Raw genomic sequence first — 12764 nt, 5'->3', positions numbered from 1 at the left:
AATTTGATTCCTCCATGAAAAACATGTTCACACATGTAACATAACATCTAACGTAGTCTGATGGTCAAATCAGTATTGTGTTTGGTTCTCCCTCTTTCTCCCCTTAACGCTGTGTAGCAAACAGTAACACAGTAAAATTCAGCGAGACATCCTCTGCATTACAATGATAGGCCAGCCACTTTTTTATTTTATTTTTTTTATATGAAGTGGAGTTTGGATTGAAGAGTACTTTAGATACTAAAGAATTATAAAACTGTGGAAATTTCAATGTTTGATTTTTACTAGTTAGACAATTTTGGTAGGTTTGGATAAAGTTTTAGTATTGACTTAGAACCATTAATAGTAAATTGGCACACAGTTAAAAATCCACTAAGGCAATCCTCTATTTATACATGTTTTAAGCTCCATTCCGCTGGAGAGAGAAAAAAGTGAAACAAGTTTATTGCCTTCTATTTTTTGGCATTATGGCTTTTATCTCACACTATAACAGATTCTGCTTCTTTGTGCTTTTGATGCTGCTTAGGATAGCATCTGCACAATTGTCCTCAGATTATTATGCAACAACGTGCCCCCGAGCCCTTTCTGTCGTTCGGAGTTCAGTTATTAATGCGGTGGTGAAGGAGCATCGGATGGGGGCGTCCTTGCTCCGTCTCCATTTCCATGATTGCTTTGTTAATGCATGTCCTTTCCCAACCTCCCTCCTTTCCCACCAAGTTTATATTTGATTGAGCTAGTACTTGTCACTGTGTTTTAATTTCATATTTGTTAGGAATTGTGTGAAATGTTGTCCAGAACTAGCTGAAATGACCAGAGAGAGCACTCTCCTTGGTGCCTTCGTGGCAGTATGACTCAACAAGAGAAAGCAGCATACGCAACTTTGTTCTTTGTAGTTATAATTTATACATATTTCGCTGCAACTTCATGTAATAAATATACTTGTTGTAGAAAGAAAGCTAGGAAGCTTTGCCTGCATATGAACAATTACAAATTTATTGTGTTCTTTAAGTTCATTAACATAAATATAAATCACAAACAAAATCCTTCTTGGTCATTATTAATATTGATGAATTTTTCGTATGGTTTTCAACAGGGATGTGATGCATCTGTATTATTAGACGACACTTCAAATTTCACTGGGGAAAAGACAGCTTTACCAAATGTAAGATCATTGAGGGGATTCGAAGTGATAGATACTATAAAATCTCAGCTAGAAAGTATCTGCCCCGGTGTTGTTTCATGTGCAGATATCCTTGCCGTTGCAGCCCGCGATTCAGTTCTTTTAGTAAGTCACATTTTATGCCTAAAAGAAAGAGTAGAAGTCATGAAAGTTGAAAGGAATAAGTAATTGCTGTATAGTTAGATGATGTTAATTTATGTTTATGCAGTTTGGTGGCCCTTCATGGACAGTTCAGTTGGGCAGAAGAGACTCAACCACAGCAAGTTTAAGTGATGCAAATACTGAACTCCCATCTCCAAGCCTAGATCTTAAAGACCTCATCTCTTCGTTCTCAACTAAAGGATTTAGTGCCAAAGAAATGGTGGCTCTCTCTGGTACGTACATAACATAAAAAGCAACAAAGTATTTGGGTACTTCTTGAAATTTCAATTACTTGACTTCCAAGAATATATTTGATTCACTTACTTGCATAATCTGTCTCCTCTAATGAAAATCATTCATGTTTATTACTAGGATCTCACACAATGGGTCAAGCCAGGTGTCAAATGTTCCGAGACCGAATATATAATGAGACTAACATCAATTCAGAATTTGCTACCTTCTTGAAATCAAACTGTACTCAGAGCTCTGGGACTGATGACAACCTTTCTCCACTGGATATTACAAGCCCGGTTTTCTTTGATAACGCTTATTTCAAGAACTTGGTGGATAGCAAGGGTCTCTTGCATTCTGATCAGCAACTTTTCAGTGGTGGTTCAACAGACTCTCTGGTTACCACTTATAGCAACAGCTCTGGAACTTTTTATGCAGATTTTGCCAATGCCATGTTGAAAATGGGGAACCTTAACCCGCTTACAGCAACCAGCGGTCAAATTCGTACCAACTGTCGCAAAACAAATTGATCCGAGGCGTTGAAAGTGATCTAGTTCAGTACAAATCAAGTGATATATGAGATGAAGTAACTCTTTATTTTAATTTTTCCAGTTCTTGCCTTGATTAGAATCGGTGTGAAATATAATTATGTTGTCTACCAATCTCAAAACAGAAATGTAGAATTACAACTACTATTTAATAAGATAGCTGATCTGAACTACAAATTCATATCTGTAAGTCAGAGGACAGCATAAACTATTGACCTCTGCTATTCATACAAGTATTTTGCACAAAGACATTGCTACCTTGTTCAGAATTATGTGGCCTTGTGCACAAATAAATTTTTTGTTTAAAATCGGAGAACAACTGAACTGCCAAAAAGGTTACAAAATCATACGACAGCCTTTTTTTTATGCTCACCAAACACAGCCCTACTATCCTGCAATTGAGTCTTATATCCCCAAAATCTCGATCAGAAAAGGGCCAAAATCTGATAAAAGTGTATTATGTTAGCTTAAATCTATACCAAAATGGCAGATGTTCACTATCACTGTTGAAAAATCTTTGCTTGGATAAGTGCCTAACATTGCAAAAAATGGATACAAACCACATTGCATTTGTTGCTTTCTTTGATTTTTTTGCTTCTACCAGTAATTTGATTATTGTGCCTGCAAATACATCTCTGTAGTTCTATTTATTATTTATGCAGAAAACAATTCAGAAAAAAAAAAAAAACCTAAATAAGATAGTTGACTGACTTTATGAGAATTTAAGAGTAGAGAATTCTGTGTTTAGAATGACAAAATAACTGGATCTATAATCTTTATGCCCATAAGTTGGTGTTGGATCCATATTACATATGTCACAAGAAAAAACACCTATCAAGTAATGATTTTTCTTTTTAAGTAGGTCAAAGCCTCTGTTCTAATTGTTCTAATAACCAAATGACAAAAGAAAAAAAACACCGGCCGAAAAAAGATTTTTTAAAGTAAATATTTAAATTAAAAAGTCAAACTCAAATCCTTGTTATGTAATGTAACAGTTGAATATTTTCCAAAAAGCATTTAGTAATCTCCAATTCTGATATGTAATTAATGGCTTTGAAAATCATCTATAATATGGAATTAATTGTTGAATCAGATTGATTGGTATGGCTAGAACAGTTCATTTGAAAATTTCAAAGTCTGTCTAGCCTTCAAGTTTATCATCCTTTCTTTTCTGGGTTCTGTTATCAGCCTTCAAGACCAAAACTAGAACTGCATAGCTTGTTCAGATTTTGAGCAACTATTTTGGCCAGTCTTTGTGTGTTTGTTCAAATGTAGGCTGACAAAGAGTGCCATTTGCTAATTAAATACACACCAAAATTAGGATCAATAACTAAATACCATGGACATATATTAATAAAAGAGTTCAGCAATTATTCAAACTAGATTTTTGGAATGTTTAACACAGTGGACATAACAACTCTTCAATGTTGCTTCACTCTGTTTTCGAGTAGACACATATTAAGTCTTAGTTGATTTTCCTGCAATTGAGCCTTATCTCACCATCAGATTCATTGAGAGGCTTTATGTTACCCATCTTGACCATGGAAGCCCCAAAATCTACTTTGAAATCCTGGGGGCTATTAGCATAATGCTGCACCAGAGTATCGCTATCACTGCCATCACTTTTAAAGAGCTCCTGATCAGAATGGAAGAGACCTTTTTTCTGCAGCAAAGACTTGAAGTACACGGTATCAAAATGCGTCGTAGTTGAGTCTATTGGCGCAGTGTTGTTGTCTCCACCATTTGCAGGACAACCTTTTTGCAAGGAGGCTGCAAACTCTGGGTCTATATTGGTGTCATTGTAAATCCTGGCTCTGAAAGTGGTGCACCTAGCTAGTCCGGTGGTGTGGCCCCCTGAGAGGAGGATCAGATCTTGCAGGTCTAGACCATGAGACTGAAAGCTGGAGAGAAGCTGAGAGAAGGCAAAAAATGGAGCGGGAAGATTTCTGTTTGCATCATTCAAGACTGCAGTTGTTGCATCTCTTCTACCCAATAGTACTCCATAGGAATAGGAAGGACCTCCCAACTAAACACAAGCACAAGAATTGGATTAATTTACCAAGTTTTAACTAGGCTAATTTGTTATTATGGCGCCAGGCTATGAAATTGGATGATTGATCAAGTGTATTATTATTTAAATGCATGGTTCAAATTGAGAGTCCAACAACATAACATGTCAACTATAAAATGGCTAAAAAGCCTTTTAGACAATTTTGACATTGAAGACTTTTTTTTAACACTTACAATCTCAACCGAGTCACGAGCTGCAACTGCTAAGATGTCAGCACATGATACCACATTGCCATGGCAATCTCTATTGAGGGCTGCTTTAATGTCATCAACCACATCAAAACCTCTAACCGAGTTCAAATTTGGACCAGCCGTCTTCTCACCAGTGAAGTATCCGTATCGTCGAGCAAAATTGATCCATCACACCCCTGTCACCAAGATGGAAAAATTCAAACTAATCAATATGTCATAGTATTAAAAATCTTCACGATTTTTTAAACATAAGTATTAATACAAATAATCCAAGATGATTAATGTCAAACAACTGTCTCCTTTTTTGTTAGGTAAAAACTGTACAGTTTCCAAATCTCAAGTGATCTTTTTACCTTGTCCATGCAGAGGTGAAACTCAACCACACACACTCTAAAAGTGTTTGGTTTTGTAACACTCATTCAAATAAGTATTCATATGATCAATGCTTCAGATTTACAGTCTGACAACAGACAATATCCCGCTACCTTGAGAAAAAGTATGGCTCTGTTTGTATAAAAGAAATAACAAAAAAAAGAAGATATTGAACACAGCCACAAAATGAAACCTACATTGACAAAGCAGTCATGGAAGTGCAAGCGTAGAAGCGACGCTCCCATGCGTGCCTCCCGGTTAATAGCTCGCTTGACTACTGATCTGATGATCTGCAATGCCTGAGGGCAGGACTGCTTATAGAAATCAGAAGTGAGTTGCGCAGTGCATGTAGTTGGGACCAACACAATAGCAGCTGCAACAAAAAAAGTAGTGACAAAAACATAGACACATTGATGACAATTAATTGCTGCCATGGTATATATGTTAGTTGAGCTAACTACTCTGGCTAATTTGCATGCAACAAGTTGAACAGGCTGAGTGTTCATATTGTTTATACCGCATATTAACAACCAATGACCGACTGACACGTGGACGGAAACGACAACATGACATCGCAGGCCCTTCGGCATATCCCCTACCGGATCCTACACTTCCTGACACTTTTGACCAAGGACACGTGTCATGCTCTCGACCAGCTCCTACAGTCCCACATCGGAAATATACACATAATGCACGCCTCCCAAGGCCTATATAAGGAGACCCCTATTCCCAAAAGAAGGGGACAGAACCATCAACGGTATGCTATCGCTTGATCTGTAATCTGACATTTACTAAATCCGTACTTACTTAAGCATCGGAGAGCCTTCGGCCGGTACCGCACCGGTACCCCAAGGTCTTACCGAACGTTCCCTTTTGCAGGAACTTGATCTTCCGAAGACTAACTCCCTTCCGAAGACACAATATCACTAAGTTGGGCGAACCACGTGTCAAACCACTTTTTCGCATCAACAGTTTGGCGCCGTCTGTGGGAAACGAAAAACAATTAACCCACTATCCCCTAAACACATGGAGACCACTTCAATACCCACTTTTCTATCGGAGGACGGGGCACCGTTCGGAAGGCCCCATCAACCCAAACAACCGCCGAGGCCGAGCTAGTAGCCCAAATCGCATCTCTGCGAAAGGACATGGCTAGGCTTCAGGAGCACAACCACCACCTTTCGTCCAAAGTGGACGAAACCCAACGGCAGCTGCACCAGCAGCACCCGCAGAACATCCAGACGACTCACTCTTCCGAAAGCTTGGGAACCCCTCATAGGAGGAGGCACCGAAGGGCAGCAAGGGCAAAGCCCGCGCCCTCCAAACAACTGGTGGTGCCGACACCTAAGGACCAACCGCACATACCGAAGAAGGTCTACTCTGATTGCCGACACCGGCTTAACGATCGGGAGGCAGAGAGACAGAGATCTCCGATCAGAGTTGACGCTCGGCTTAGGGAGTCCCGGCTGAACGCCCTAGGAAGCAAATCGCCTATTCGGAGGGTCAGAGGGCTAGACGCCACAGAAGAGTCAGCGTCCGAGTACATACATTCCAATACGCAAACTTCCACCTACCGTTCGGAAACACCTCGATACTCGGGGGATAACTCCGTGAGCCCGCGGAGACGCTCGGAAGATTATGATGCCGAAGGAATCCCAAGCCGAGACCCCGTTGTCCGACTCCTTTTTCATAAGGTCCAGAAAATGGAAAACGACAAGGCTCGCTCCTAGGAACCTGAGTGGGGAAAGCTTCGGCCCGGGCCGTTCACGAGACGCATCCGTCGCTCTCGGCAGGATCGGGAAGTGCAGCCATTGCGCATACCATTCTACACTGGTACCAAGGATCCTTTAACCCACCTTCACTCATTTCAGTCTGCTATCGGATGCAAGGGTCTAAGCGACGAGGGGCAATGCCTGCTGTTCCCATCTTCACTTACCGAGGCAGCCCTGAATTGGTTCTACCGTCTGGAGCCGGAAACGGTGGATTCTTTTGACGAGCTGAAGCAAATTTTCCTCAATCACTTCATGATTCAAACAGACCGCCTTTACTCTGCCGATGATCTGTACACGATTCGGCAGAGAGAGGACGAGCCCCTAAGAGAGTATGCGGCGCGTTTCAGTCACGAGTACTCAAGGTGTCCGGAAACGGACGATAGGGCAGCCTACGGCGCCTTCAAGAGTGGCCTTCGGTCCTCGCATTTCCGATACCTAGTACACAGCAGCAACTGGCGCACGTATGATGAGCTGATGAAGCAGGCGGCGGTGCACGCCAAGGCCGAGTACTTCAACTCAAAACCAAGCGCTTCGGCACGCCGAGAGGATGCAGAGCCAAGCGCTTATCCGGCGAAGGCGCCATCCTACGATAGGGCCGACTCATATTCGGCGGGCCATAAGCGGAAAGACAACCGTGCCGATCGAAGAGATCAGCCAAAGAAAGGGAAAGGGCGGTATGGTCACAACGACAACCGAGGACCCCTGCCCAACCGTGACCACGGCAACGAGGTCTTCACCCTGCTGAATACCACGTATGAAACCGTTCTGATGAACGAACAGGAGGTATACCGAAGCCGAATATTCGAAGACCCAATCGGCAAGACAACCGGGAGACCGGTAAATTCTGCCGATACCATCAGCACAACAGCCACAACACGGAAGATTGTATAAGTTTGAGAAAGATTGTGGAGCGGCTGATCCGAGAGGGGAAACTGGACCAGTATATCGCCCGGCAGCCATCGGCGCCGGTGCCGAACCCTACTCGGCAGATAAACATGATCAGCACTATCAGCGGAGGACCTACCGTTGCGGGGATGAGCCACCGTTCGATGAAACAGTATGTGCGTGCCGCGCAGTTTCCTCAGGTGCTCGGAATAGAGGTGAATCGGTTCCAGGAAACACCAAAAGTTCATTGGGAACCGATCACATTTTGCCAAGAGGAAGAAGAGGGAATCCTCTATCCCCACGACGACCCGATGATCATCCGAGCTGAAATTGCCGATTACGATGTAGGGCGAGTGCTGATCGATACCGGGAGCTCCGTGAGCGTAATCTTTGCTGAAGCTTTCAGAGAGATGGGAATCAATGACAACCAAGTCGACCGGCAATTGACACCTCTGTTAAGCTTCTCTGGAGACTTGGTGCAACCAATCGGTAGTGTCAGACTGCCAATTACATTTGGCACGGCACCGAAAAAAGCAACAACGTACGATCAGTTCCTCATCGTCGACTGCCCGACGGCATACAACGTTATCGTTGGCCGAACGGCACTGACGAGGATCAAGGCGCATCTTTCGCCCCACATGCTTTTGATGAAGTTCCCCACCCCGAACGGCACAGGGGCAATCCGGGGAAATCAGTTGAGTGCGCGGACTTGCTACGCTACGGCGCTCAAGGCAACCTCGTTCAAACTCCCCAACGAGACCATGACGGTGCAGGGTTTACCGAACGGTACTGGACCGGTTGACGACCCTAGAGATGAATCTCCCCCCCCTCACACACAACCTGCCGAAGAATTGGAAACCATAACCTTGAGCGATGAACAGCCCGATCGACAGGTTAGAATCGGCACTAGACTCACTGCGAACCTCCGAACGCAATTCATAGACTTCTTGCGGCACCATTCGGAAGTTTTCGCATGGTCTTACGAGGACATGCCCGGCATCGCCCCGGACGTGATTAGCCATAAACTCACCATCTCCTCCGCCTATAAGCCCGTAAGGCAGAAGCGCCGATCATACGATGCCGAACGGTATGAGGCGATGCGCACGGAAGTCGAGAAACTTCAAACCATCGGTTTCATCCGGGAAGCAACGTATCAGGTATGGCTTGCCAACTCCGTCATGGTAAGAAAGTCCACGGGCGGGTGGCGGATGTGCCAAGACTATACCGACCTCAACAAGGCCTGCCCGAAGGACAGCTTTCCGTTACCACGGATAGACCAGCTCGTGGACGCCACTGCCGGCCACGAACTGCTGAGCTTTATGGATGCCTACTCCGGCTATAACCAGATATTCATGCACCCTCCCGACAGCGAACATACCGCATTCATAACGGACAAAGGGTTGTACTGCTATAATGTCATGCCGTTCGGTCTGAAGAACGCGGGGGCAACTTATCAAAGGCTCGTCAACAAAATCTTCGCCGGTTACATCGGCAACATCATGGAGGTTTATGTTGACGACATGTTGGTAAAAAGCAGAACTGCCGAAGATCACCTGCAGAACTTATCGATCATGTTCGGCATACTAAAAGACTACAGGATGAGGCTGAACCCGAAGAAATGCGCCTTCGGTGTATCTTCCGGGAAATTCCTCGGATTCATGATCAGTCAGAGGGGGATTGAGGCGAATCCCGAGAAAATAAAGGCAATCATCGATATGGAGAGGCCGAAGACGACGAAGGACATTCAGAGCCTTACCGGACGCGTGGCCGCCCTGACCCGCTTCATATCGAAGGCTACCGATAAATGTGTACCGTTCTTCAAAGCCTTGAAAGGGGGCAAACGGGATATCACATGGACTGCCGAATGCGATAACGCATTTCAAGCCCTGAAGAACTACATGAGCAAAGCCCCCCTTTTGTCAAAACCGCTGCCTGGGGAAATTCTCTACCTATACCTTTCGGTATCCAGAACTGCCGTCAGCTCGGTATTAATTCGGAAACCAGAGAAGGCAGAGTTACCAATTTTCTATGTCAGCAAGGCACTCCAGAGTGCGGAACTTCGGTATCCACCATTAGAGCAGCTGGCTCTAGCCCTTGTTGTCTCGGCACGAAGACTTCGGCCATACTTCCAGGCACACGGGATCAAAGTCCTGACCAACCAACCCCTCCGGCAAGTCCTCCAAAAACCAGAAATTTCGGGCCGATTGATCAAATGGGCGATCGAACTCGGGGAATTCGACATACAGTTCGTTCCGAGGCCCGCGGAGAAGGGCCAGGCTGTTGCCGATTTTATCTCCGAGCTTACCCCAGCGACAGTACAACCGACATCTGAGGCAATTATCGAGACCATCTTGCCGGATCAACCAGGCGCCGAACGCCTCGACACATCAACTCCCGTCTGGGGTTTGCACGTCGATGGCTCGGCAAACCAGCAAGGATGCGGAGCGGGCTTGGTGCTGACAACACCGGACGGACTCAAGATCGAGTACGCCCTCCGATTCGACTTCCGGACATCCAACAATGAAGCGGAATACGAAGCCCTCTTGGCCGGCCTTCGGTTAGCCAAGAGCATGAATGCAAAGCAAATCCGAATTCACAGCGACTCCCAGCTCATTGTGAACCAGGTAACGGCAGACTTCGCCGCCAAGGATGCCTCCATGTACGCCTACCTTTCAACCGCCCATCAGCTACTCCGAAGTTTCCAAGCATACGAGATCAAACAGATCCCCAGAGGCGAAAACAGCCATGCCGATGCTTTGGCAAGACTCGCTTCGGCGATAAACGACAAAGTCGGAAGAAAGGTACCAGTGGAGATCCTTGCCCAACCGAGCACGGTAACCTCCGAAGCGTGTGCCGTACGGTATGAGGATACATGGATGTCTCCTATCTACTTATACCTGACGAACGGCACCCTTCCTGAGGATAAAGCCCAGGCCCGGAAGCTGAGATACCGATCAGCAAGATACACAGTTATCAACGATGTACTCTACAAGCGCGGCTACACTACCCCGTATCTCAAATGCCTCACGGCAGAGCAAGGGGAGTACATCCTTCGGGAGATTCACAGCGGTGTGTGTGGCGACCACTCTGGATCCCGATCACTCGCTTACAAAGCCTTTCGGCAGGGATACTTTTGGCCTACCATGCACCAGGACGCCAATTCACTAGTGAAGAGGTGTGACAAATGCCAGCGCTTCGGTAATGTCCCACATATCCCTGCCGAACCTCTCACACCGATTGTAAGTCCTTGGCCTTTCGCACAATGGGGACTGGACCTGATTGGCCCAATGCCGCAAGGCAAGGGGCAGGTAAAATATGCAGTGGTTGCCGTTGACTACTTCACCAAATGGGTAGAAGCCGAACCTCTTGCAACCATAACGGCAGCAAAGATTGAAGATTTCGTCTGGACTCACATATGTTGCCGATTCGGTATCCCATATGCTATCATTACCGATAACGGCAGGCAATTCGATTCGGAACTCTTCAGGCAATTTTGCACCCGTTTGAAAATCAACTTGTTTTTTGCATCGCCGGCCCATCCCCAGTCGAACGGTCAGGTCGAAGCAATAAACAAAATAGTGAAGAAACTGCTGAAACGGCAGTTGGACAAGGCAAAGGGAGCCTGGCCGGAAAAGCTTCCCGAAGCACTGTGGGCCATTCGAACGTCTTACCGAACGTCCACTGGAGAAACCCCTTTTTCTATGGCCTTTGGATCAGAAGCAGTGGTACCCGTGGAAATCGGCGAACCTTCCTACCGAACGGAATCCTTCGCACCGAAGGAGAACGAGGAGGCCATGTCTCTAAGCCTTGATCTACTCGAGGAGCACCGAGCACAGGCCAACCTTCGGAATGAAGCCTACAAACAGCGTGTGTCTCGGTATTACGACTCTAGGGTCAGACCCCGCTCTTTCCGAATCGGGGACTGGGTCATGCGCAAGGTATCGCTTGCGACGAAGGATACCACGGAAGGAACCCTCGGACCTTCCTGGGAAGGACCATATGAAGTCATCGGTATCCTTCGCTCGGGAACTTATCGACTAAGAGGCACCAACGGCAAGGCCCTCGGCCATCCTTGGAACGTAGAACATCTCAAATACTACTACAAGTGACCTAGCCTACGGCAGGTTGGAACTGTAATTACTCAATGTATTTGTTCTACTGGAATTAATAGAAAGCCCTCGGCACTATTACTTTAGCCTCCCTTCAATTATCATTTTTGCCCACGGCAACTAAATGCTAAAACATCCTACGGCATCTATACTAGCCTACGGCAATGAATGACCGATCCGATTCTTTATCCTACAGATCCCTTCGGGACTTTAAACTCAAACATCCAATATCCTTATTTGCCTACGGTAATAAGTAACCATCGATCAGCAGTTAGCCTACGGCAACTAGCAGTTATAGCTTGTGAAAGTCGATGATTAGCTGTCTATCAGCGATTAGCCCACGGCAATTAGCAATTATAACGCAACTCACGGGTTAAAGTTTGAGAATTGGACGATTGAAAGTTGAACTTTGAATTGTAAACAAACTTAAATTAAAAGATGCCCTCGGCATCAATGTGTTCGAAATAAAAATTAAACATAAAAATACAAAGATGAATATAAAGAAAAACGCCCTCAGGCGGCGGCTTCGTCCCCGGCAGCGGCCTCAGCAGACCCAGGCCCTTCGGCAGCATCCTCCCCTTCGTAATCCTCGATCATATCTTCAGTCATTCCTTCGGGAAGGGGAGGGGGCTCGGCAGCGAAGTTGAGGTTCAGCTTCTGACCAGGGTTGTACCGCTTGAATCGGTACAACATGTCCGCCATCTCAGAGCCCACCTCCTTATCCAGAAGGACAGCGAACTCATCTGATGATCGGTACCCCTGGATAGCGGACCGAACGGCAGCCTCGATCTCCGCCGCCTTGGTACCCTCACTCTCCTCCAGAGCGTCCTGGACCGCTTCCGAAGCAGCCTCAGCGTCCCGCGCCGCCGTCCGCGCTGCCTCCAAGGCCAGCCGTGTCTCCTCAGCCTTGGCCTCTGCAGCAAAAGCTCGCCGCTCGGCAGCCTCTTTGTCCTTCAGCAGATCAGTCGCCTTGGTCCTGCCGTCTTCATAGGCCTTTTTAGCCCGTTCGGCAGCATTAATGGCCCGCTTGACGCAGAGCCACATCTCCATGGACGCCTGCACAACTAGCAAATTCAGAAAGAAGCCCCACTTCGAAAAATGGATTGACAATAGAAGGAAAGAGTTCTTACCGACGCCTGAAGACGGAAGGCCCGCCCGGCCTGTTCCCGAAGAAGCTTCTTCGGCAATTCGTCAACCTCCGGCAGCTCCATCTGAGAGCCGAGGATCATATGATTGACGAATTGCACCGTCTTGGAAGGGCAGGCGA

At 46.1% G+C, this 12764-nt stretch overlaps 2 protein-coding genes and 1 pseudogene across 2 annotated transcripts; 2 read left to right on the top strand and 1 right to left on the bottom strand.

Annotated features, from left to right (window-relative positions):
- The first annotated feature begins 464 nt into the window (after positions 1–464).
- On the top strand, positions 465–2307 carry LOC117631636 (cationic peroxidase 1-like). Its single transcript, XM_034364897.1, has 4 exons — positions 465–677; positions 1091–1282; positions 1386–1551; positions 1691–2307. The coding sequence occupies exons 1-4, from the start codon at positions 465–467 to the stop codon at positions 2077–2079; spliced, it is 960 nt and encodes a 319-aa protein (XP_034220788.1). The 3' UTR covers positions 2080–2307.
- Positions 2308–3562: 1255 nt separating this feature from the next.
- On the bottom strand, positions 3563–5165 carry LOC117631938 (annotated as a pseudogene).
- Positions 5166–7498: 2333 nt separating this feature from the next.
- Positions 7499–11497, top strand: LOC117629710. The gene is made up of 3 exons (XM_034362286.1): positions 7499–8847; positions 8926–10696; positions 10991–11497. The coding sequence occupies exons 1-3, from the start codon at positions 7499–7501 to the stop codon at positions 11495–11497; spliced, it is 3627 nt and encodes a 1208-aa protein (XP_034218177.1).
- The last annotated feature ends 1267 nt before the right edge of the window (positions 11498–12764 follow it).

Source organism: Prunus dulcis, chromosome 6 (assembly GCF_902201215.1).
Source record: "Prunus dulcis chromosome 6, ALMONDv2, whole genome shotgun sequence".
Taxonomy (NCBI): domain Eukaryota; kingdom Viridiplantae; phylum Streptophyta; class Magnoliopsida; order Rosales; family Rosaceae; genus Prunus; species Prunus dulcis.
This window is presented reverse-complemented; position numbering and strand designations above follow the sequence as displayed.

Bases quoted from the DNA above. Each gene is read 5' to 3' on its own strand.
- LOC117631636 (XM_034364897.1), top strand. From the start codon at position 465: ATGGCTTTTATCTCACACTATAACAGATTCTGCTTCTTTGTGCTTTTG. The intron at 678-1,090 runs GCATGTCCTTTC...GGTTTTCAACAG, and splicing joins TCCATGATTGCTTTGTTAAT to GGATGTGATGCATCTGTATT. The intron at 1,552-1,690 runs GTACGTACATAA...GTTTATTACTAG, and splicing joins AGAAATGGTGGCTCTCTCTG to GATCTCACACAATGGGTCAA.
- LOC117629710 (XM_034362286.1), top strand. From the start codon at position 7,499: ATGATCAGCACTATCAGCGGAGGACCTACCGTTGCGGGGATGAGCCAC. The intron at 8,848-8,925 runs GCTCGTCAACAA...GGTAAAAAGCAG, and splicing joins GCGGGGGCAACTTATCAAAG to AACTGCCGAAGATCACCTGC. The intron at 10,697-10,990 runs GTAAAATATGCA...CTGAAACGGCAG, and splicing joins TGCCGCAAGGCAAGGGGCAG to TTGGACAAGGCAAAGGGAGC.